We start from the raw sequence: 23,111 nt of genomic DNA, 5'->3' as shown, positions 1-23,111 counted from the left end.
AGATTTTACTTTAACAAAAAATTGAAGCAATATAAGATGCCCAAAACTGTATCATGAAACTCAACTTCCATTAATTTACTCAGTAGTAATGCCGATATTGGGGAAAAATGTTTGGAGAAAAGGCTGTTTGTAGCATTGCTGTTGAGGCAGTTTGTCAAGATCTATCTAAAATAGCAGCCCCCTTGAACCTGCAGGAGCTGTCAAGACTGTTTGCAAAGTAGTACAACTTGGTTTGACAAAGAATGCCGAAGTACCAAAGCCAACCTATTGCTAGGAAGTGATTTCTTTCACAAAATTAGAGCAGAGTATAAGAAAAACGCAAAGAGGAGGCTAGGAAATTATTTGTTAAAGAGTGCATTTACAATTAAAAATCAAACAACACTTCGGTGTTCAGTTTCTGTTTGTCACTGGGAACAAGCAGAAGCCACAACATGGGTCTGACTACTCCTGCAAGTAAATGGTATGATCGTTTTAGTGAATTGTATGGACATAATGGAATTCCTTCTTGTGAAATGTCTGCTAATGAGGGTTCATAATAGTTCAAAACTTCATATGACAGAAATTGAAGTTATTCAGGTAGCACTGGAAAACCCCAGCGCTAGCGGAACAGATGGGTCGAGAAATCTCAGACCCAATGACGACAACAGTCAAGGTAAATGACAGAGGCCTGTTTTATTAATAACCCATATAAAACAGTGACAGCAATAAACACCAAGGTCTACATGCTCTCATCCTTTTCCAGCATGACAATAGTTTAAAAACAAAAAATACGTCACAATTGATGTCTCGTCACAATCTTGATTACAAAAACCTACAGGGATTTCGGATTGGTTTAGGGAGTTGTCTACATATGGTAAACATAGGTGTTCGTTTCTTCTTTGGTCACAACTTATCTAGTGGCCCCGGCTCTGACCACCCCTAAATAGATCAAAGTAAGAAATACCTCATCGTAACAACAAACTATTGGCTACTGCAACAGTTACAAGACAGCACATTTGAGAGCGTTGTTTGGTTGCCATTGGCTTTACCAACCTTGGATGGTAATCCGCTCATGAGCTACCATTCTTCCAATATTAAGCCTTAGTTAATGGGCATCTGGCTTTCAAGGGCTGTTTGTTTCTGTACCTAATCTAAGAGAAATGTGTCTTGCGCTTCGGAATTATCTTTTGTCATCCTCGGAGCTATCCAAACCTCCCTTTTCCACAGTATCCTTGACTGGAGTTGTGTAGCTACTGTTTGGTCTGTCCTGGTCTGTATTTTCAGCTAATTCACCAAGTTGAATCTCCCTTTAGCTTCCAGGGTTTCTTCGATGCTTCCCATTCACTCAAATGTCACTTCGCCATCCATTTTATCCAAAATGGCCACTCATTACTGTTGTATTTCTGCGTTAAGCAAGCCTTGCTTGTATCTGGTTTGCCTTGCGTTTCAGCGTGTACATTGATTGATATCTTTCTAGTGTCTATTGATGCAGGTAACAGTATTCATGTCTAAATACAAGTTTTGACCTAGTGTATGTGTATTTTAATGGTGAGTGCATATCTGTTTCAGGACTAGTGCGTTTACGTGTGTCAGTTTGCCAGTGATGTCACTTGTTCTGGTCATCTTTGGTTACAGCATTTCCATTTCTTCTTTAGCTTGCAAATTCATCTCTTCTTCGATTGTCCCAGGATAAGTTTGGTAGGGTTGCCTTAGCGAATAGCGTCTCTCGTACTTGCGGTATAGCAGCGGGGAAGTGGCAGACACCATAAATTATGCATTAGTCTGCCTCTCAACAAAGTTGATGGAGCCTTACTGTCTCAAAAAGGTGGGTAAAGCGCCAGGGGTTAAGTCTTCCGATCTATTTGCTGAAATGTGAACCTTGTGAGTTCTTTTTTTTAACCAAAATGTTAAACCTGATCAGTGAATCTGTGTACATTGCATCAAGTTGGAGGCAGGCGAATGTTGCCCCTATTTTAAAAAATTGAACACTTAGTACTAAATAATTATAGACCTATTTCTCGAATTGATGGCATATCTGGGGAGTATGGGATGGGAAAATTGTGTGTATGGTCAGAATATAATTCCTGATGTGCCAGTAGATTTCAGGAAGGGCATGGCCATGTAGATCAGGCTTTTCACCTGCATTTGATATTATGTAAATTAATCGATCCTAAAATCTTTCTTTCTCTCTCTCTCTCACTCTCTCTCTCTCTCTTTCTCTCTATCTCTCTCTTTCTCTCTCTCTCATCGATATTTCATCTGCTTTTGATGTGCTAGCCACAACGTTATCATGGGATACTTTGGCCCAAAAGGGGCCCCACCGGAAATACTACATGCTATTAAGAGGCTGCTGTGGTAGGTCAAAAGGAGGAGACAGACCAGGATTTGCCATTTCAAGATGTGTTTATTGTAAATAATAAGCACATTCCTTACTTTCCGTATTCTTTTTTTAAAATCTTTATTTATAAATCAATGTATCAATTAACATCCTGTTGCATAACTTCACTCACTTTACAGTTGCTTTGTATCAAATTTCTCATCAAACCACTTTAACTTATACCCCATGATGTCTTCCAATGATAAATTGAGTTTCCTTTTTTGGTCAACTTAACTTATTAAAACCCTGTCCCTCCTCCAGCCCCCCACCTCCCCGCTCGTTATAGCAAGAAATTGGATATGACTCAATCAGTGATTCAGTTCCACAGACCTCCGTTCCACCGTGTGAGTTGTACTGGCTTCTGGAGCTTGACCGCAGACCACACTTATTTTTCCCAGCGTGCGTGGCTTGTACAGGAATGTTCTCTTTCTTTCACCTAATCGTGAAGTGGAAGCCAAGTCCTCAGGAACTTAGGGTATGATCCATTCGCAAGCGCACACACCTTTTCCATTGCCATCACCCCCCCAGATCTTAACCCACCAACATGCAATCGCAGGACCTTCTGGCACTTTCCAGCTTTGGGCTAAGGTCATCCGTACCGCTGTTAGTAAATGTGTGATCAGTGTTGCTTGACTCCCCTTTTCTGCGTACACACCCTCCACCTCCGCTCCCAGGACTTTTACCACTGATGACGCAGGTAATTGTGTCCCTGTGATCTTTTTAATCTGTGCTAATATTTCTTTCCAATAATTCCTAGCTTTGGGGCATGTCCACCACATGTGTCCGAGGGTGCCAGTTTCCCTGCATTTCATCCAGCATTGAGGCGAGAAGTCTCTATTCATTGCATTCAACCTCTGGGGCGTTAAGTACCATCTGTGGCAGAGTTTATAATAAACTCTTTAATTGCAGTGCATTTGGAGGATTTTTGGTCTCTTTTACAGATCTGGCCCCATTCTTCCTCCTAAAATCAATCCCAAGATCTGTGCCCCTTTTAGTCATATACGTTAGATCAGCTGAGTATTGCGTTCTGTCTAGCAATTTATACAACTCTGAGATCCCTTTTGTGGTCACCTCTTCGCTCATGGTTAATTCTCGCCCTATCTTAGTCAGTGTGCCAGCCTTTTTAACGCTGTTCGGCGAGATCCAATGTCTAATTTGGATGTAATCATAGCTCTGTCTCTCCCCTATGCAGAATGTGCTCTTACATTCCTCAAGTAATAGCGGATTGTCATTCCGATGGAAGTCTCCCATTCTCAATTTACACTGTCCCTCCCATCCTTTCCAGTAACCTGCTTTTATCCCAGGGGAGAAGTCTGCATTGTGGCACATCAGAGAGTGTGGGCCCAATCCTGGGGGGATATTTGTTCTTCGCAACGCCAAGTCCCATTTTTGCAGGGAGTGAACCATTGCTTCAATAACAGACCCCCCCTGTTGCCCTGTTCCGCGTATGTATCACTTGCAACGCAGATAGCGCGATTGAGGTGGCATCCTGCTCTATTTGACACCACCCATTGTGTTCCGCTGGTTTCGCCCACCGTAGCATGGGTGCTAGTTGGGAGGCTAGTATATATCTCTGAACGTCCGGGACTCCCAATCCTCCATTCCAAGTGGACAGAGGAGTGTCGATCTTCGGACTCGATTTCTTGATGTGCCATATAAAGGCGGCAATCTCATTCTGTAGTATTTTGATCATTTTGGCTGTTATATTCACTGGGAGAGAGCTAGTGATGTATAACAGTCACGGTACAATTGTCATTTTCACCGCGGCTATCCTTGCAAATCATGATATCTCATGTGCGTCCCATCTATTCCGCTCTTCACTAAGCGACCTCCATAGAGCCGGGATGTTTGCCTTATACAATGTTTCGTAGGATTTGGTTAATTTTATCCCTAGATTAGTCCAATTCGTGTTCATCCCAGGGGAGTGGGTAGAGCCTAGCCAGCTTGTCGATCACTCTCTGATCCTCGGTTATATTGAGGGCTTTGGATTTATTGTAGTTGATCCTAAACGTGACACCCATGCAAATTCTTGCAAACTACTCATCACTTTCGGTAGAGTAACTTTTGTATCTCTGAGGAAGAGGAGTATATCGTCCACATAGAGAGCAATTTTGTGAGCTCTTCCGTTGGACTCTATTCCCTTGATCTCAGAGCCCTGACGAATTGCTGCTGCAAATGGTTCCATTGCCATTGCAGTTATTATGGTTGACAATGGGCATCCTTGGCGGGTCCCCCTCTCTATTCTAATCTGTCTGGTAAGTTTCCAGTTTATCATGAATCTTGTGGAGCGTATCTGGAAATTAGCTAGGATCATTCGAGAGAAAGGCGGTCCTATTCCAAATTTCTTAAGTACTTGTTCTAGAAATCCCCAGTCTAGGATATTGAATGCTCTTCTTGCATCTAGAGCTGCCAGAGCAAACCTCTGCCCTCTGCCCTGTTGTTGTCCCCATATCTATTAAGTCTATAGCCCCTCTAATATTGTCCTGTGTGTGCCTGCCCAGTATAAACCCTGCTTGATCCTCATGTATAATCCTCGGCAGAATTGGTGCCAATCTCCTTGCCAGTATTTTACAGTATATCTATTTAATAAGGAGATTGGTCTATAGTTGGCGCATTTTGTTTTATCCTTTCCTGGTTTGGGTATTAATACTGTGGTAGACCTCCCTATGTCTTCCATTAATGTCCCTTGTTCCCTTACTTTATTGAATAGACGCGTCACATGGGGGATCAACTGAGTTCTAAAGGTCTTATAATATCCGCTACCAAATCCATCAGGCCCTGGAGTTTTGTTAGAGGGCATCGTGGCTATAGCCTTGTTAAACTCCTCAGCTGTAATGGGGCACTCCAGAGCCTCTATTTCCCCTTCTGTAAATTGCAGGAGATCTATTTTCCTAATATAGTTTGCTTGAAGTGCGGGATCCAGGTTTTCTGGCTTTAACAGGTTTGCGTGATAGTCCTCCATAATCCTTATTTTATCGCTTTCCCCCACCCATAGTCTTCTCCTTTCGTCCTTCAGTTGTGTAATGTGAATGCAAATTGTTGTCTTTCGAAGTTTTGCCACCAATAGCCTTTTAGCCTTGCCTCCCTCCGTGTAGTAGGTCTGTTTGAGTTTTAATAGTGTTTGAGCTGAGCATTCTGCCATGTGTGCCTCCATCTGGGCTTTCAGCTTCCGCAGTTCACGCAGGGTTTTTCGTGATTGTCTAGCCTTATGTTGTGCTTCAGCTACTTGTATTCCTTTCTCTTATTGTATGCGGGACGTTTATCTGTTTCTAGTGTATGCTGCCGCTTTTGAAATCAGTTCCTCTATCACCGCCTTCCCGGCATCCCACACCACACTCCAAACTAACCTCTGCAGTGTCATTCTCCGAGAAGTATTCTGTGATTGCTTTTTCCATATGTGCCCTGAGTGCTATGTCTTTTTAAAATAAATTTGTTAAGCCTCCATTGTTTGTCAGTTTTAGTGTCTTGGTGTGTTTCAATTTGTACCAACACCGGTGCATGATCTGACAAATATTTTGTTCCTATACTAATGTCCGTCACTTGAGGTATCAGAGTTGCTGAAACCAATATCATATCTATGCGGGAGTAACCCATATGTACCGCCGAATAATGTGTATATTCCCTATGCTCTCCATGGAAAAATCTCCATGTTTCGATCAGTTAAAGGTCCCTGAAAAATGTCCCTAGCGCTTGCCGATTTCTATGATACTTGTTAGTGGGAGGGAGCATTTTATCCCGTATGGGATCCATAACACAATTGAAACCCCTGCCTACTATCACTTGACCCTCAAACCAGCAGCCTATTTTCGGCAGGACTGCGTCGAGGAAGACATCCTGTTTGTCGTTCAGGCCATATAATGCAACTAGTGCGAAGAGTTGTGTCCCCAGTGTACCTTTGAGAACCAAATACCTCCCTTCTGGGTCTTTATAGCAGAAAAGTTTCTTAAATCGGAGTGTTGCCACCCCCCTAGTTTTAGTCCCGCTTGACTCATAGTACTGCTTTGGGTATGCTCGATGTGCTATTATTTTCTCATCCCTAGCTAGCAAGTGTGTTTCTTGTAGGAACTCTATGAAGTACCCTAATCGTCCCAATATGGATTGGCATTTCATCAGTGAATTCAGACCCTGCGTATTTAATGTTACGATATTTATTTCAGCCATTATCCTGCGTGCCTCGCACTCTAATTTCTCTCCCCCCCACCAACGTCCCCAACTTGTGCTTCCAACACACGTCAAACATAACCATTGTTTGGTTCGTATACCTGGATCAGTGCCTCTCCCTCCCTCCCAAACCCCTCCACCCCCCACACGCTCAGTTACCTCTTAACCATGGCAAGCAGAGCTTACAACAATATTCGGGCCCCCCATGGCCCTCAAGAGGTTGTCTTGTGATAATTTTGTGGTGCATATCAAGCGTTCATTCAAGTGTCTTCTATGTTTCCCCCCTCCTACCCTTTCCTTTTGGATAAGGGCGGCCCCTGTAAACCACCCTTCTTTCTTGTTCATGCGAAGTGTTCGATTCTGTCTCTTTCCCAGAAATTGATTCTGTGGAGCCCGTAGCGTTGTCCGTGGCCATCAAATCCGCCTTTTCCTCCTCCTTTGTGATATGAAACGTGTTGTCCTGATATTCAAACCAAATTCCACATGGGTAGGTCCACCTGTATCTTACTCCTCTATCTCGCAGCCAACTGGTTACTATCCACAGTCGTTTGCGCTTCTGCAGCGTGGCCTGGGCTATGTCCTGATAGAACATGATACATGCCCCTTTGTATTTAATCAACTCCGTCCCCCTCGCCGCCTTCATTGTCTTCTTTCGTTTGGTAGAAGGGAACTCTTGTAATGATGTCGGGAGTTAGGTTATTTTTCTGTTGTGCCTATTCTGTGTGTTCTATCTAGAACGATCAGTTCCGTACCAGTGTCGTTCAGCTCCTGTCAGAACAGCCCTTGTACATATTCTTGTTGTTCAGGTTCTGAGATGGCCGTTGGTATACTTCTGAGTCTGATATTATTTCTATGCAATTGATTTTTGCTGTCCTCCTGTTTGGCCACAACCCATTCCATCTGCTGTTCCACTGTGCCCATTCGCTTGGCCAGTTCATCCTGTTCATGGTCGTGTTCGCATAACGCTGTCTGTTTCCTCCACCCTGTGTTCGATTGTGGATACTTGCTTTGTCAGGTCTGAAATGGTTTTGGTGAGGCTTATAGTGCAGTCTTTAATTTCTTTTTTAATCTCTGCGAGCATGTCTTGTAGATCTGACCGCCTCGTGGGTGGGTCCTCAGGATCTGCTGCCCAGTCTGAGGTTGGAGGAGAGTGGATTGTTGCAGAAGTTTGCATTTGCTTTTTTGCTGATTCTTGGCCTTGCATCATAGCCTTTGTCCCCCGATACAGGGCCCTTTGTTTTGCCTGGGCTCTTCGCCATTCGAATCTTAATTTCCAGAAATTCCAGGTATCTTTGCTTGTTGCGTTATTCCGCCGTCTCCTCTGGAGTAGAGAAGGGCGGGTGCCACTTATTTGACCCAGGCACCACTCCCCGGGAGTAAGACAGGTTGTGCACTTGTCCTCCCAAACTTATATTGCACCCGCCTCGTCTTCAGCGTTTAGTTTTGCTTATGTGTAGAAGGATGGCCCCTTCACGAGGCATTGGTTTTCTTCTTGATTGCAGTGATCTTGTTACCATTCCTGAGCCTCGCTTTTTGGGGATTTTCGCTGCTTAATATCTGTTGCCACTCTCGGATCTTCTCAACGTGGTTCTTCTCAACAGTGGTTGACAGTCCTTCTCCTTCTAATATTAACTCTGCTAGTTGTATACGTTTCCTTTCATTACTTGTTATGGTTTTATGATTATGGGCCTCATTATAAACTTGCCGGTCCAGTAACTACGGTACCGGTAAGGTTGCCGATACCATAGTTACCGGACCGGCAAACTACGAGTTCTGCTTGTGGGTGCCTTTTCTCCCGCAGGTCAGACCTGGCGGACGGACCGGCGCCTGCGAGCAGACCATGTCGGATGCACCGGCACCATTCAGAATGTGTTTCCTCACTGGGATCTGTGTTATATATAGATCAGGGTAGTTCTGGTTCTGTTCCTGGTGCTTTCTATGCTGTCGGAGCTCACCTCTTCTGTCCCTCGGTACTCCGACCAAGTTACGCGCCCATCATCTGCCCGCGTTCCAAGGCCTGGGTCCGCCGCGCTCAGGGATGTCCTTTCCCTTCTGTCGCTTCTCTCAGGGGCTCGCTGTGTTCAGGGAGGTTCTTACAGTGCCGGCAGCGCAGGCTTTTATTTCTTGCGACCAGCATTCCCGCTTCTTGGTACTTCGACCGAGTTACGCGTTCCTCATCTGCCTGCTTTCGAAGGTCTGAGTTCACTGTCTTCTGGGGAGCTCTCCCCCTCTGTCGCTTCTCTCGGGGGGCCAGCTGCATTCGGGGGAGGTTCCTACAGTGCCAGCGGCGTGGGCTTCTATTCCTTGCAAAGCGCCTTACTTGGTTCGTAGTTTCTAGCTCGCCGCCGCACAGTGGGCTGCTCTCACCCTTTCGGCGCTCCTCTGGGCACCTGTTATTTCCAGGGAAGGCTCCTGCAGCCACGCAGCGCAGGCTTTATATTTCTTATGACATGCTTCAACTGCCACGTCCGCGTGTTATGCATGTGTGACTTCCAGCCCGGTCTCCCGTTCCATGCTTGCCCTTCTCATGCCTCCTTATTCCGTGTTCTGCAGTCTCTTCGGCTCGCTGGGTTTGTCAATATTATGGGGGTCACTTTCATTCTTCCTCACCCCACAGGTTCACCGCTGATTGTGGGATGTCGCGCCTTCAACAAGGCGTTCCGTCCGCCATAGTGGTTTCTCAGAGCTGCGTCTCAATTTGCTCGTTATTTCCTCTTGGGTTGGTCTACTCGCGATCTCCTGACATCGTTGTGTAGAGCAGACCTTCCAATCCCACTCACTTCTTTTTGGACCCAAGTGAGACGTTTTTGGCTAGAAGGTGAGCCGCAACAGGGGACCAGGTGCCGGAACTCACCGGGAGACCATGTTCTTCTGTCCTCGGCTAGCCACGCCCCCTTACTTTTCCTATTCTAAGGGTTTCCCTACCTAACACAACTAAACTATGGTGTTTGTCGTCCATTCTAAAGTCCAAAGTAAACGTCGGTCCTCGTCCAAAATTAGTTTACTCAGACCCTACCACTTATCCTGAATAACTGAACACCATGAGAGTCACTCCCTTCTCCTGGGATTGCTTTCAGGCAAGTCCTTATGAAAATTGAATCTTCAAATAGCGCTTGATTTCTCCTTGGTTTCTTAGGTTCCTTTCTCTAGGCACTTGGGTACCTAAATACTTTTACGTGGTTCTTCTCAACAGTGGTTGACAATCCTTCTCCTTCTAATATTAACTCTGCTAGTTGTATAAGTTTCCTTTCATTACTTGTTATGGTTTTATGATTATGGGCCTCATTATAAGCTTGCCGGTCCAGTAACTACGGTACCGGTAAGCTTGCCGGTACCATAGTTACCGGACCGGCAAACTACGAGTTCTGCTTGTGGGTGCCTTTTCTCCCGCCAGGTCAGACCTGCTGGACGGACCGGCACCTGCGAGCAGACCATGTCGGATGCACCGGCACCATTCAGAATGTGTTTCCTCACTGGGATCTGTGTGATGTACCCAGTGACTAATGTCACTCTTCTTTGTGTCTGGATCTTCATTGAATTGAGTAGGCAGAATACCAAAAGTATTGTCTCTTCTTAGTATTTGCTCCTTCATTTGGACGAGTAAGATGAGCCCATGAAGGCTTCTCACTCTTTTTTTTAGTATTGGACCCTTCTTTGGGATAAGATTTCTCCAATCATTCTATTCGGTTGTCATACGGAAACGAATATGATTATGACAATCGTTATATATGCCTTGTACCCTGGGTCGCCCTCTCTCCCTGTTACCTGCAATGTAATGGGATCGTGACACCGGATCAGTGTTCTGTCTTCCGTGCTTTGTGTCTTATCAGGACGGCACTGCCTTCTATTTCCCCTTCTCTGCCGGTGCTTCAGTGTTTATCCTCCTATGAGTTCTCTGCACAGTAAGGGGTTTCCTCTTCCTCCCCCTTATGGCCACTGCATCCTTCTTGTGTCCACTTCCTGGGACTCTTGTGATGAATCCTACGGTTCCCTCATTAAACCCCTGCCTAAAGTCTCCTCCAGAGTGGCCAGGGAAAGGAAGATCTGTTTTGCGGGAAGAGAAAAGGCCCAGGGGAGTGAGAGGACTCAGTGGGATGAGACACAGTATTTCTTACTCTAAGAGGGATGTCTCCTTAATGCTAAAGTATATAATGGCTTGTTGTTGTAATCATTCTTTAGTTTCACAAAATCTACATAGAAATGGGGGTGAATACAAACAACTCCTAGGTCTTGGAAGAAATACACAGCCATCCAAAATCTCAGAGACTTGTAAAAGCCAATTACCTTTATAACACCCAAGGGTATAGTGAAAGGAAATCTGGGAGCAGCCAAAAGGAACTGCCTTCTTCTTTTCAATCAGCTTGGTAATTAATCCTTGTGATATCCCTTTTAATGATATTGTAAAGAATAGACTCACGCTTAAATGTAAAACTCAAATGTGAATGACTTTTTAACATTAGGGACTTCGAGTCCCATAATCCGCCAAGCACTGGGGCGAAGATAATGGCTGATGAGTTGCAATGTTGCAGGAGTGGTTGGATCATTAAACCAAATGACCCACACCTAAAGGAGACCGAGAGGCTTAAAAAGCCTCCTCAGGTGCAGGTCAGAGGGAAAGCAAGAAAGCAGAGAACACAAACAGAAGCAGCGTGGTACTTGATTGCAGCCCAAACAGAAGCTGGGAGCTAGAGAAGACGCCGGCACCACTGTGCAGCAGAAAGTAGCTGCCGATCCTGAGAGGGTCGGGAACTCTTGAATCCTGAAGTGCAGAGGCTGCACAGTGGGAAGCGAAGGCAAGGGAAGCTTTTGTTCCCAGGAGGCAGTCTCTGGTGGCTGGCGTGCACCAGAGAGGATGAGAAGCAACAGAGAGACTGTCTCTGGTGGCTGGCGTGCCCCAGAGGTCTCCGGAGTGATTGGGGCTCCCATTGCAGGTGGCGTGGAAGAAGGCCGTCCCCAAGACGCAGAGTGCCGGGTCTACAGAAGCCACAGAAAGAGAAGTCCTGTGAGCGGCAAAGGGACAGGAGACGCAAGGCTTACCCAGTGAGCTTACGTTATCGTAGTGACCTTGGAGCGCTCCTTACCCACTTGCATGTCCCCAAAAGGCATTCAGTTGAAGAGCACCACTCACGTATGAGTGAAAAGTTCATTTTTAAAGCCGTAGGTTTGGAAAGCAACGAACGCAACACTCGCATGTGAATGAAAGTGGGCCCCAAACCATTTTTTAATACAAAACCATTGAGCAGTAAACTCATTGTAAGAAGGGAAAGTGAATTGAAACCAAAGCCCTTACCAGTATATGAATGCAAATGTATGAAAAAACAAACTAATATATCAAGCAGAAATATTATCCAACCAAATGAAAGTACAATTTTGGAAGTGGATGAATATAAGAAGCCTTGGCGGGAGAGTGTACCAGGCAAATTCAAGTGAACGAATATAAGAAGTCCTGGCAGGAGAGTATACCAGGCAACCACAAGGGTACAAATACAAGAAGCCCCGGCAGCAGAGCATACCGGGCAATTTACAAATGTGTGAAAACAAGAGGTCTTAAGCAAGGATATTCTGTTAAGATATGGTCACTTGGCTTAATAATTTATGTGGTTACTACTGTGCTCCACCCTCCCTCAGGTCATAGATCTGCGTCACAGCTAAGCCAGAGTTTCATGATATCTGTACATTTATATGTTCATTACATAAAATGGAGTATCCGTAACACTAGTTAATGCACAATGAGTGTTCTAATTCGCTATGTCCCCTGGGGCTGCGAAGTAGTCCAATCTCGCGTTTGTGGACGAGGGGTGGTGGGGCGTATGAAACAGGTGAGGTACAGGGAAGCCCACAACTTAGTTTTTACCATACCTGCATATCCGATATTGCAGATCTTGCATGGTAATTTGGTACACAGGGTAGATAAAACTGGGCACCTGAACTCTTGTATTTTTGATCATATTTTACAATCAAATACTGAATACTTGGAAACTCAGTGCTGAAGGATGAGCCAAAAGATCTGACTTCATTGTATCTAAACCCTGACCGCCGTACATTTGACAGAATGCTAGGGAACTTTCGGGGAGCCTCTTGTCAATAGAATGCTCATTGAGTCTAGGGGCTTAACAGCATCACTGAAGCACACTATGCTCCAAGCAATGCTTTTACAGCATCACACCTGCAGTATGAGTTGCATTTCTGTTGCAGAAGCAACACCATCTTGCCTGTGTTTCTGGGAGGGAGAGGAGAGGGAGCAGGAGGAACCCAGTTGAGAGAAAGAGACTGAGTGGTTGCACATCTTGTCTATTCGCATGATGGCTTCAGAGTCTGTTCGCACAGGCACATACACCACGGATCAAAAACTGCTGCTTGGGCCAGTTCGCCCGCAGGGTTCTGCCCATTATATAGCTCTATCCTTATCTTCATCCATACTGTGGGAACTTGAGTCCAAAACAAAAAATGGAGGTTCCTTTGCTTTAATGCAGCTGATATGAGTTTGGTCCATTCATCAGAAGATATACTACACTATTTCCAATGTCCAAACTGATTGACACCAAGCACAGATTCCTGCCAGAGGAAGAGATCTGTGCCCTCTTGCAACTTCTGGCTCTGTCATTTTATGGCGGCTCCGTTTCTGCATAGGGTTAGTAACCCTGTCTCCTCAGCTGCACTTCTGTCGGATACGGAATCACAATTCCTTAACTTAATACTTAATAGTCAAAAAATCATACAAAACTTCACCACTCTATGTGTAGGAAGAAAATGCTGACTCCATGCCCTTTGGCTGTAATAATAAAATGGGTAAATCAATGGCAGCTGTTGCTTCCACAGGAGAGAAAAGCAGGAGTCTCAGGAAAAGGTGTTCAATTTACCTTTTGATAGCAACAGAGCTGTTCGTGAGTTGCTTATTAGCAGTTGTTACAAAGTGCAAGTTGGTGTCAATTTGGACCAAATCCTTCACTGAATTCCATAAAATGTATGTCTGGCTTCGTCAGCTGGTTAAGGATAAAACCAGAAACTTGCAGGCATTTTAAAAGGTTCAGTTGTCAGGCTGATGGACCAGCAAAGAAGATCTCCATTGTCCCCTAAGATGGAACAACAAAAGTCATCCAGTAAGCGAAAGAAATATACCTGTCTCCCGCTCTAAGCTCTTGGACCGTCCAATCTCACTGGGGCAGGACCTCTGTCTGGTTTACAGCTTGCAAATCCATCGCCCAGTACCCATCAATTATCGGTTTCCATTTAGTGCTTCAGACCTTTTGGTCTCCTCTGCAGTACTCACTCACACCCATTCTCTCTCAAGATGTCTTAGTGGAGATTGAGATTCTTCTGGAATTGGGAGACCTGGAGGAGGCTTCATTGGAGGAGTAGAACGCAGGGTTTTTCTACAGGTTATTTGTTGTAGACAAGAGGCCAGGTGGTCACTGAGCCATCCTTGTCAAACCAGATGTTCAAGACAATTACTCTGAAGCATATTGCTTTAGTCCTACAGAAGAGCAATCACCTTTGTGCCATAGATTTCAAATAGGCTTATTTCCATATCCCCATATGCCCTACAAAGTATATTTATTTTGAAGAAGGAGGTTATCAGTACAGTGTGCTCTTGTTTAAATTGTGTTCGGCCTAGCACATAATCACCTAGATCATGGCAGCAGTGGCTGCCTTACATCCAGATGGTTTCTCTGGCTTCTGTTAAGTGAAACAAAAACAAAAAAACATGCAGCATATCTCTGCAGCCTAAAGCCCATTTTACAGTCAGACAGGGTGCCGAGCTTGTCGGAATGCAGAGCATTCCTTTGTTGGTGGACACAGCAATCCAAATTTGATAGGCAGGGGGAATGCTTTAAGCATCAGGAACCTCAAATGACAAAAACCATTTGATTGCAATAGGTTTAGTACGTGACCCTAGGTGTGTTGAGAATTCAGACTCTCTGGTGTCCGTCAGTTTGTCTTCCACATCACCATCTTGGAACTGAAAGCTATGTTTCATGTGGTGGCTAAAGCTCCTTTTCTTCATGGGTATTGTAAACAGTGTTTATTAAAAGTAAAAAGATGATGACTATTTAGCCCTAACGCTATGGGGGAAGTTTCCTACCTATCAAAAAAAAAAACTAATGGTGCTCAAAAGAAAACATTATTTATTCCGAATCCGAACCAACTAACTGGCCTTACTACTTTAAGAAAACCAAACGAAAGGAGGCTGGGGCAACGGCTTCGGCCTTGGACTTCTGCCTGGCCCAACACTTTGATTCCCCCCCCCCCCCAGTTCGCTCTCCTTCCAACTCTGCACGTTATATTTAAGGTTTCCTGGACTCCCCAAAGTTCTTTAGCCCTCTGTCATGCTTGTTCTAGCAGGGCATCATTACTTCATCTGCACGTTCAGGTTTTCTGGGCTCCCGTAACCCTTGTGGCTTCTCTAGCCTGGAGTGTCAATGTCTTTCCGTTTCCCAACGTTCCCCAAAGCCCTCTTACTATTTATTTTTTGTAAAGCACCAACTCGCCCATCGGACGCAGAGGGCTACATAACACACACTTATAACATAACACATCAGTAAAAGCAGACAGACACAAAAATAAAAAAATGCAAGTCAGTCAATTTCGATTCTTAAGCTTGTGGTAGGTGACAGCTTTCCCAATTTGTTGCAACAGCTCAAAGAATGGAAGATTACTACAGCCACAGCCAATGACTATACTATCTGCGCCATTCATCAAGGACCATTCCTTCATTTGGACCTTACGCAGAAGTCTAAAATCGTGCGTTCTAATACAGCTCCCCCCAACTTTAGACTGTAACCAAGCCAAAACGTTTTTGTGAAGGGCTTCTCTCGGTTCAGGTCTTTCAAATTTATTTACATTCACAATAACCAGGTTTATATGACCAATCCTTTTAGATATGGGTTCATGATCTGTGGCATTGAAGCCTTTCTAATAGGTATGTCTCTCCTCAAAGGGGGGCGAATCAGATTATTCATGGAACACCTGGGTGCTGCCAGATTTGGACAATTTATGGTCGCATTTCAGACGGGGCAGTAGGACCAGGCAGCGGGACTATGCCAAGGGCTAAGCCCTGTGGTATACTATGGCCTACAGAAGATGCATCGTTTACAGCCAATAGGCTACTTGTGGGCTTCAGGTCGTTTTGGCAACTTACCTCTGCCTTACTGATGACTACCTGTATTATACACTGATAGGCTTGCTTTGTATCTATTCGCGTTTATCTGGCTCCTGTAACCCTTATGTCTTTCACAGCCTTGATTACCAGTCTCTGTTCGCCACTCCCCACTGCGTTGCTTTGATGCAAGCGTTTGCTTCCCTTCGGCTGCTTGGCTCGGCAGTTATTTCACTTCTTTTGCAGATCTCAAGATTCCGGGCTCTCCGCTGCAGTGTGGTTTTGGCGTTGATTAATGGGCCTCAGACCATCACGCCTTTTGTGTAGTCACGCCACTAGGCGAGACGGTTGCTTTACAGTCGCAGTGTTCTTCTTGACCCAGGCCTTTTTGCCAGTCAGGTCGCAAGCCTTTTCAGTGTCTCGCAAGCATCTTGTTTGCTCTCCACACTTCCCGTCAGAGGATCGCCTCTGCATAGGATTCTTTCCTCCTCATTCAAGGTCCCTCGTCTATGTACGTCATTGCAGACAAAAGGGGTGTGTCTTTTCCCTTTGACTGGCTTTCAGGCGGAATCCAGATTACCTGAAGTCAAATAGATTGAAGAAATGTCACTATTCGGTACATTCAAAATGGGGCTAAGTCTTTCTGATTCTCATGAAGGCCCATAATTATGTATTACGGCATGGAGTATGGGAGTCCCTGTCCCTGAGAGGGGTCCCTAAGAGGGGAGTAACTCCCAGTGAGGCCCGACTTGCCTAGACACCTAGGGAGGGTCTTGCTGAGCCGGTTCGCATCCCAAGCCTGAAAGAGGGTGGCTCCCCTCTGGGGCCAAGGGATTGATTGTCCACATTTGTCGGTGTGTTTAAGGCTTCTAACTAGAAAGTGCATTTACATTTTTGTCACATGAATGCAATTGCCTTCTGTATTCTGCATTCTCTTTCCGCTAATCTTCAGAGGTTCTGCAGCCTGTTTAAGTGGATAAGTTGATTTTATGTTAAAATTTGGAGAGCTCTTATGTCACAGCAATGTTCATTTTGAAGTCCAATTGCACACACCTTCTCATCCTGTGGGCAAAGCAGTTAACTAAGGACCAATAGACTCTAGTAACATGTGATTTCTCATAGAGTAGTTGAGAGGATTCCAACAACAAATGTGTGTGTAACCTACCCCTCTTTAAACGTTTCTGGCAAAGCTTTCTTAAATTCCCATCTCTGTCCCAGCTTTTTGTAACCAAGTCCAGGTCCATCAGCACTTTTTGGCTACTTTCACATCGTCTAATGTGCATCCCTCTGTTGTAGCTTCATCTGTTATTCTGATCTATCTGGCATGCGGTCATGTTTCGTAAGGCAGTAGACCTCGCGGCTTGCCAGTCACTTGAATTGGATCTCTGAGGCATTGTTCTCCTCGTCTTGCAACTGACTGTCTTGCTTTTTTAATAATCAAATTGCAAAGTATTGCCCCGGCTTTCACTGCAGATATCTCCTATCTTTTGCAATGGAAGGGAAGGTCTGTTTAAGGGCTCTATGACTATCTGCTTGCTTCGCCTCTTTGTCTTGAGGCTGTACTTTCTACCAAGTAATTTCCGAATCTCTGTTCTGTCCAATCTCCCTGTCCTGGTGACTCCTTACATAACTTATCTCCTTTACTGTCTCCTTCAAAGAGGAATGTAGTTCCTTATCTTTCTGTCTGTCTTCCCTTTGACTTATTTGAGGGACACTTGCTCCTGGCCTTTTCCCACTTTCTCGCCCATTAAGGAGTGGCCCCCTATATAAGGCTACGTTTTTGAATGCTAACCAAAAATGCGTTTGTATTTCATGTTAAGGGGCACACTGTGTGTGTGGATGTGTATAGTCCATATAGTTACCATACCGCTTTGATAATGCAAAAAGTGATCTATAGAACACATGGTGGACACATTTGGAGCTGTGCCATCATCATATGTGCATCGAAACTCTTTTGCGAAACCCCACTCACTGATCCATTACACTCTTGGGACAGTGGGTTGTTGATTGCAATTTTGCCATTTATTTTGCGACTGTTTCAAACTCCATACAACAATGTTCAGAACATGATTTTTGACGTACAGTGGTGGAGTGCACATTGTCTTCAGTCCAAGGATTGATATTGCTTCCTAAACGTTTAATACACCATGTTCATAGTTGTTTGACAATCCCAATATATGTGTCCATATGTCCTTTTTTGTTTGATATGATGTAAGGCATTTATAACGCGCCTGTGTACAAGTATATGAAATGTAACATTGGGACGTGGAGATGCAGAATAAACCTGCAGGTCACCTTTCTAAGGCTCCAGTGACCATATCTTCAATGTCTTTTAAGCCCTCTCACTCTGCTACGGCAGCATTAGCGATAAACACTTCCAGATCTTCAGTGTTCCCCTCTTCCAGGCAGCTTCTTCCCTCTCCGTTAAGAATGATCTCATATGTGTATTGTGTTTCTTGACTGATTCCATATCATCTAGCTATTATTATCCATTTGAATGGTTCTTAATTTATCTGGCATTCAAACCTGTGACTGCAGGTTTCAGACAGATCTAAGGCGAGTGTATTGGTCAAATTCATTGGCATCTTGCTCTCTGCTCCAGTTATAGAACTGGAAGAATAGGGATCCCGCTTTGGTTTTTGGCATCACAGCTTATGGAGGGTAGCCAAAAATCTGTTAAACCCATTGACAATCTGTCTGCCATCACCGATTGTGAAATATCAGAGTTGTAAGTAAACTGGAGCAGTTGTGGAAGAACACTACAGTTATTGTATATGCATTCAAGTGATTTCATCAAATGTAAGTTTAAAACACAATTTTCCATCTTTCTTTCAGACCGCCGACCAAAATTGGAATCCGTGTTTACATGATGAAACTGCCAAGTTGTTTTACAAGGTATGTTTTGGACAGTATGAAATAATTGCTTCTGCATGAACCGATTCTGTGTCTGCATTATCCATTGTCAGGCAAGTACTAAAGTCATTTCACTGTTACACATTCATTTTAATTCCGTTTACGTTTCACAGCTGCAGCACACACACCCCTCACCTTCACCTTTCCTTGTTCTACATAGTCTTCAGACATGGATAATAGTATAGCTATATCAGCCCAGAAAAGTCCCCAAAGCCAACAACACGATACACATATGTCATTAAAAGCCCAAAAGGTACAGGAGTTTGCCTGCTAGTGCTGCCTTTGGTGGGGAATGGGTGGCTGCATAGCTGCAGAGAGCCCACAGAGGTCAGTCAACCCTTGACCCCCTGGAAGCTTTCCTTTTGCTATAGCGTCATTCAGCTGCCCCTCTCACAGGCTTGCTGATGAGCCCATGAGACATGTAGCCTAACAACATAGGGAAAGAATTGGCAATTGGCAGGGATTGGGCAGAGAGGGGCAGAGAGATGACTAGAACGCTCAAAGGCCCTTATTATGGCAATAGGCGTGAACGGGGAGGACAGATCACCAGGTAGAACTGGTAGGTGGTGTCCAGACCCACAGCTCATCTCAAGCATGTCTTCTCTGCCCATGCCAATATTTATTACCACCTAATAGCCAAAGTTAAAAAGAACAAAAGGCCGAGGTAAAATACAGAAGCAGCAAACGAAGTCCATAAAACCTTGAGGGCCATCTGCGCGCGTGCGTAGGCACCAATCTATGCTGTTGCGTCTGAAAGGATGAGGCTTCCTTCTCTTTTGGCTAATAGTGTAGAGTAGACCAACATTTCATATGTAATGCAGATAATTGCCCCCCAACTACTTCTTTATTTGAGTTCCTAACAAACTGCCATGTTTCTAAATCCGTGCGTCTGTATTTAGAAACGTACATCTGCATTTACCGTGGCTTTCCGGTGCATAGTTTCATGTTTTTAAATGCAAGGATTTACTAAGAAAAGTCTTATTTATTTGACGAATCTTGTTTGATTGCAGCTTGTGCGACTTGACAACTTATTCGCATACTGGAATGTCAAGTCAGAGATGTTCTACCACCGCACTTATGATGAGGCATTGGTAAGTTATTGCTAGATGTCATTTGCACTTTTTTTAAAATATAAATCATGCATTGTTTTGTATCTCGGATGAATACACCATACCTGCAATTCAAAAATATAAAATGTTACTGCTACCGTGTCTCGATATGATATCCAAAATCTACATGCTTTGTGAAACAAAAGAACGGGACACGCCTAATTTCTCGGACAGTTGTTGAAACTGATTCTTGGCAGGATAAGGAAGGCTAGTGTATACTGTTACGTCATAACTTGATTACTTGATTTGAACATGGCAGGAGAAAACATCACTGGCCCATTGCTTCCTTAAAATGCATGTTTTTTATAAAAAAAAGTTGGTTGCAGTGAATATTCAGGACGGGGAGCATTGCGAGAGAACATTGCTTGGCAACCAGTGGAATTTTATAATCTATAACACCAAGCATAGTGAGTTTGCGCAAACCATCTGTTAAATAGAATTAATTTGTGGAAGCATTACTCTCCCTTTTTAGCAGGAAAAAAAGACGTATATTAAGCATACGATAAACTGTATTTATCTGATATCATATGATATGATAGGTTATTTATAACGCGGACCCGGGGATCGAACCTGTGGTGCTCAGTGCTTGTGTCGTCTTGCTACCAAGGCAGGACGTTGCCCCTGAGCTATCCTCCCGAGATCTGAGTTGCAAACGGATCTAATGTTACAACAGCACCCTTATGTAGCCATGGCAGTTGGCATCATTGGATGTGTGGTTCCAAGGTCTACGTTTCCCAGCGTGCACAGTACTGCTCACTAAAAAGCCAAAACTGGGAAAAAGTGCCCCCAGTGACCTAGAGCCCATTGCCTTCTGGTGCCTCTGATCTTAGCTGCATCACTTCACAGCACTTCTGTTATTCTGCTTCGAGAACATTTTAGAAGTAATCTAAACTCTGAGCGGGGCACATTCATCTTTCCCGTGGGTTTTTATCATGTTTTCATTAAAAACATGAAAGCAGGGCTGTAGCAAGCCACATCTGTGCCTGGGCCTTCTCTTTGGTTCCACCCTAAATATGTTGCCCTTTCTGATTATAATTCTGTCCATTCTCGGTTATATGTCTAAACTGGCTCTTTTCTTGCATAATCTGACATTTGTGTCTATTCTGATGTGCGTCCACCTTGCATTTGTCCATGCTGACGAATGTTCCTTCTAATTCTTGGAGGCCCCGTTTTCTATTGAACTTGTTTTGCAGTTCGCCTCTAGTTCACCCATTGCGCTGTTTGTTTGAGTTTTAACTATGAATGTTAGCATTTGTGGCAAGCCGATCTCCCTTCTTCTCACGGCTGATTGGGAGACAGTTGCTTTTTCCAGTATCTCAGTGACTCGGGAACATTAAAGACACCCCTCTTAAAACCCTAGTCAATAGAAAATTGACACTGAAAAGTGAGGAACCTGTTTGCACAACAGAAATTGCAAACGTCATCAAGAGAAATGGCGAGAAATGCATCCAGTTAGTGCATCAAGCTCTTCACGCCACTGCCAATTCGACTGTTTCTAGTCCCTACTTTAAATGCTTTCTTTACCTCTCCCTCATGATGTCTGTGGCCCAGCCGTTACCATGGCATGCAGCTCTACTGCAGTTCCCTTGTTGATAAAAGCATTTCTTTTGATTTGCTATATATCTGCTTGCTTTAACAAAATTGATATCCCACTATAACCTGATATTCTTAATAGCTGGTCAGAGATAAAGTGTAGATTTCTCCTAATCATTCAGTCCACCACCACTAACTTGTTCAGCCACCTCTATTCATTCTCTTATACCAGACTGTCTGCAATTCAGGAATGGTGTGCCACCAATGATCTCTGCCTTAATTCGAGTAAGACCAAGATCCTCCTCGTCTGGACAACTGCTCCCTCTCATCTCTCTCTCTCTCTGGCAAGCCACCCTGGGGCCTCTTCCTGCTCCTTCCTGTGAAGCTAAGAACCTTGGTGTCATCTTCGACTCTGCCCTCTCCTTCTCTCCTCGCATCTCCGATCTCTCTAAGAAGTCACACTATCAGCTGCACCTCCATAGAGGTATTCTGCCTTTTCTCACTTCCCCAGAAGCTCACTGTGTCCAGAGCACTGGTCCTCTCTAGGCTGGAGTATTGCAACAGCCTCTTTCTAAATCTGCCTGTCTGACCTTTACAACTTATCCAGAACAGGACCGCAAGACGTGTCCTTGGCTTCAAGCCCAGGGATCGTATCTCTTCAGGTCTGAAATCTCTTCACTGGCTCCTGTGGCAGCAAAGATCAAGTTCAAGACCCTTTGGATTGTCCACAAGGCTTTCTGGGGCCTGGGACCATGCTACCTCCAACTTTCTCTTCCTAAACATCTTCCTTCTCGAGCTCTCCACTCATCCACCTCCACTCTCTCAGGGTCAGACTCTTCTCCAAGCAACAAGTTGGTGGTAGATCTCTTTCCTCGGCTGGGTCCTCCCTTTGGAACAGCTTACTTGCCTCTCTCAAACTTGAGCAGACCCACCTCTGGTTCCGGAAGCAACTCAAGACCTTTCTTTTCACTTCCGCTTTCTCTCTTCCCCTCCCCTGCTGATGTCCCTGACTGCTCCTCGCACTGGTCACCTGGCCACTCGCTGAACTCGGGCCCAGGCTCCTGCATGTCCAGTAGCTCTTGCACTGCCTCTGGGCTCCCACAGCACTTAATGGTCTGTATCTTCAACCCTACAGTCTGTTCTCCCTGCACATATGAGCCACCCTCCTGCAGCACTTATTGTGTTACCTGCACTTCTCCCTTCCCCCTGGCACTTCTCCCCTCCCTCTTCCCTGCACTTGCACGATCGGAATGACACAAGGCCTAGTAAGATCGTAGTTTTGTCCTCCTTTTGTTTCCCTCTTCTTGCGCCTAGAAACACTTGTGTACAGGCTGCCTCTCAAATTTTATCTGGTCCTAGTTCTAAGGCATCTGACATTGCGGTTGCCCCTGTTGTCGACCCTTCTTATATCCATCCTCTGGCTGGTTGGCAACAAAATAGTGCTGCATGGCGGCCTGTTGGATGACGTGAACTGTGGCAGTTCACGTCATCCAAAATCCTGTTTAGTTCTGAGCCTCTAATTAACTCTACTTTTGAAGAACCTGAATTATGCTCTTCATGAAGATCCTCTAGAGTTTCATCTGAGAACGAGAGGCCTTTAGCATAAGCGGAGAAGGTTGCAGTTGCATTTACTACCGTGAATTTTTCTAATGTTTCAGCCTATGGTTTTACTGCTATGATTTCTTCAACATCATGTACTTTAGCGCTAGAACAGTTGCTAAAATTAGTTCTCGAAAAATGTAATGCCATTAGCAATGTGACCTATGCCCACGCTGTCCTTTTATCTGAATTGTTGGAATTGGTTAAGCCTGCGTAGCCTTTTACAAATGTAGCACGCCCACAAGATTTGTCTATTGAGATTTAAACCACAATTCCAACCCCTGTGAGCAACACTGATGGCACTATTAAGGTTGTAGAGGAAATTGTTGGTTAGGCCTTGTTG

The 23,111-nt window shown here is 44.7% G+C and overlaps 1 protein-coding gene across 5 annotated transcripts in view; it reads left to right on the top strand.

Annotated features, from left to right (window-relative positions):
• Window positions 1-23,111, top strand: part of VPS13A (vacuolar protein sorting 13 homolog A) — a 2,994,934-nt gene that overhangs the window by 296,639 nt on the left and 2,675,184 nt on the right. For all 5 annotated transcript variants that reach the window (XR_011280366.1, XR_011280367.1, XM_069625905.1 and 2 more), the window contains exons 8-9: window positions 18,450-18,509; window positions 19,538-19,618. Coding sequence is in view for 3 of the 5 variants with exons in the window: in XM_069625905.1 (XP_069482006.1) it covers window positions 18,450-18,509; window positions 19,538-19,618 (141 nt within the window). In the remaining 2 variants the exon portion in view is untranslated. The remainder of the gene's footprint in view (window positions 1-18,449; window positions 18,510-19,537; window positions 19,619-23,111) is intronic.

Source organism: Ambystoma mexicanum, chromosome 6p (genome assembly GCF_040938575.1).
Source record: "Ambystoma mexicanum isolate Mex_15411 chromosome 6p, UKY_AmexF1_1, whole genome shotgun sequence".
Lineage (NCBI taxonomy): Eukaryota > Metazoa > Chordata > Amphibia > Caudata > Ambystomatidae > Ambystoma > Ambystoma mexicanum.
This window is presented reverse-complemented; position numbering and strand designations above follow the sequence as displayed.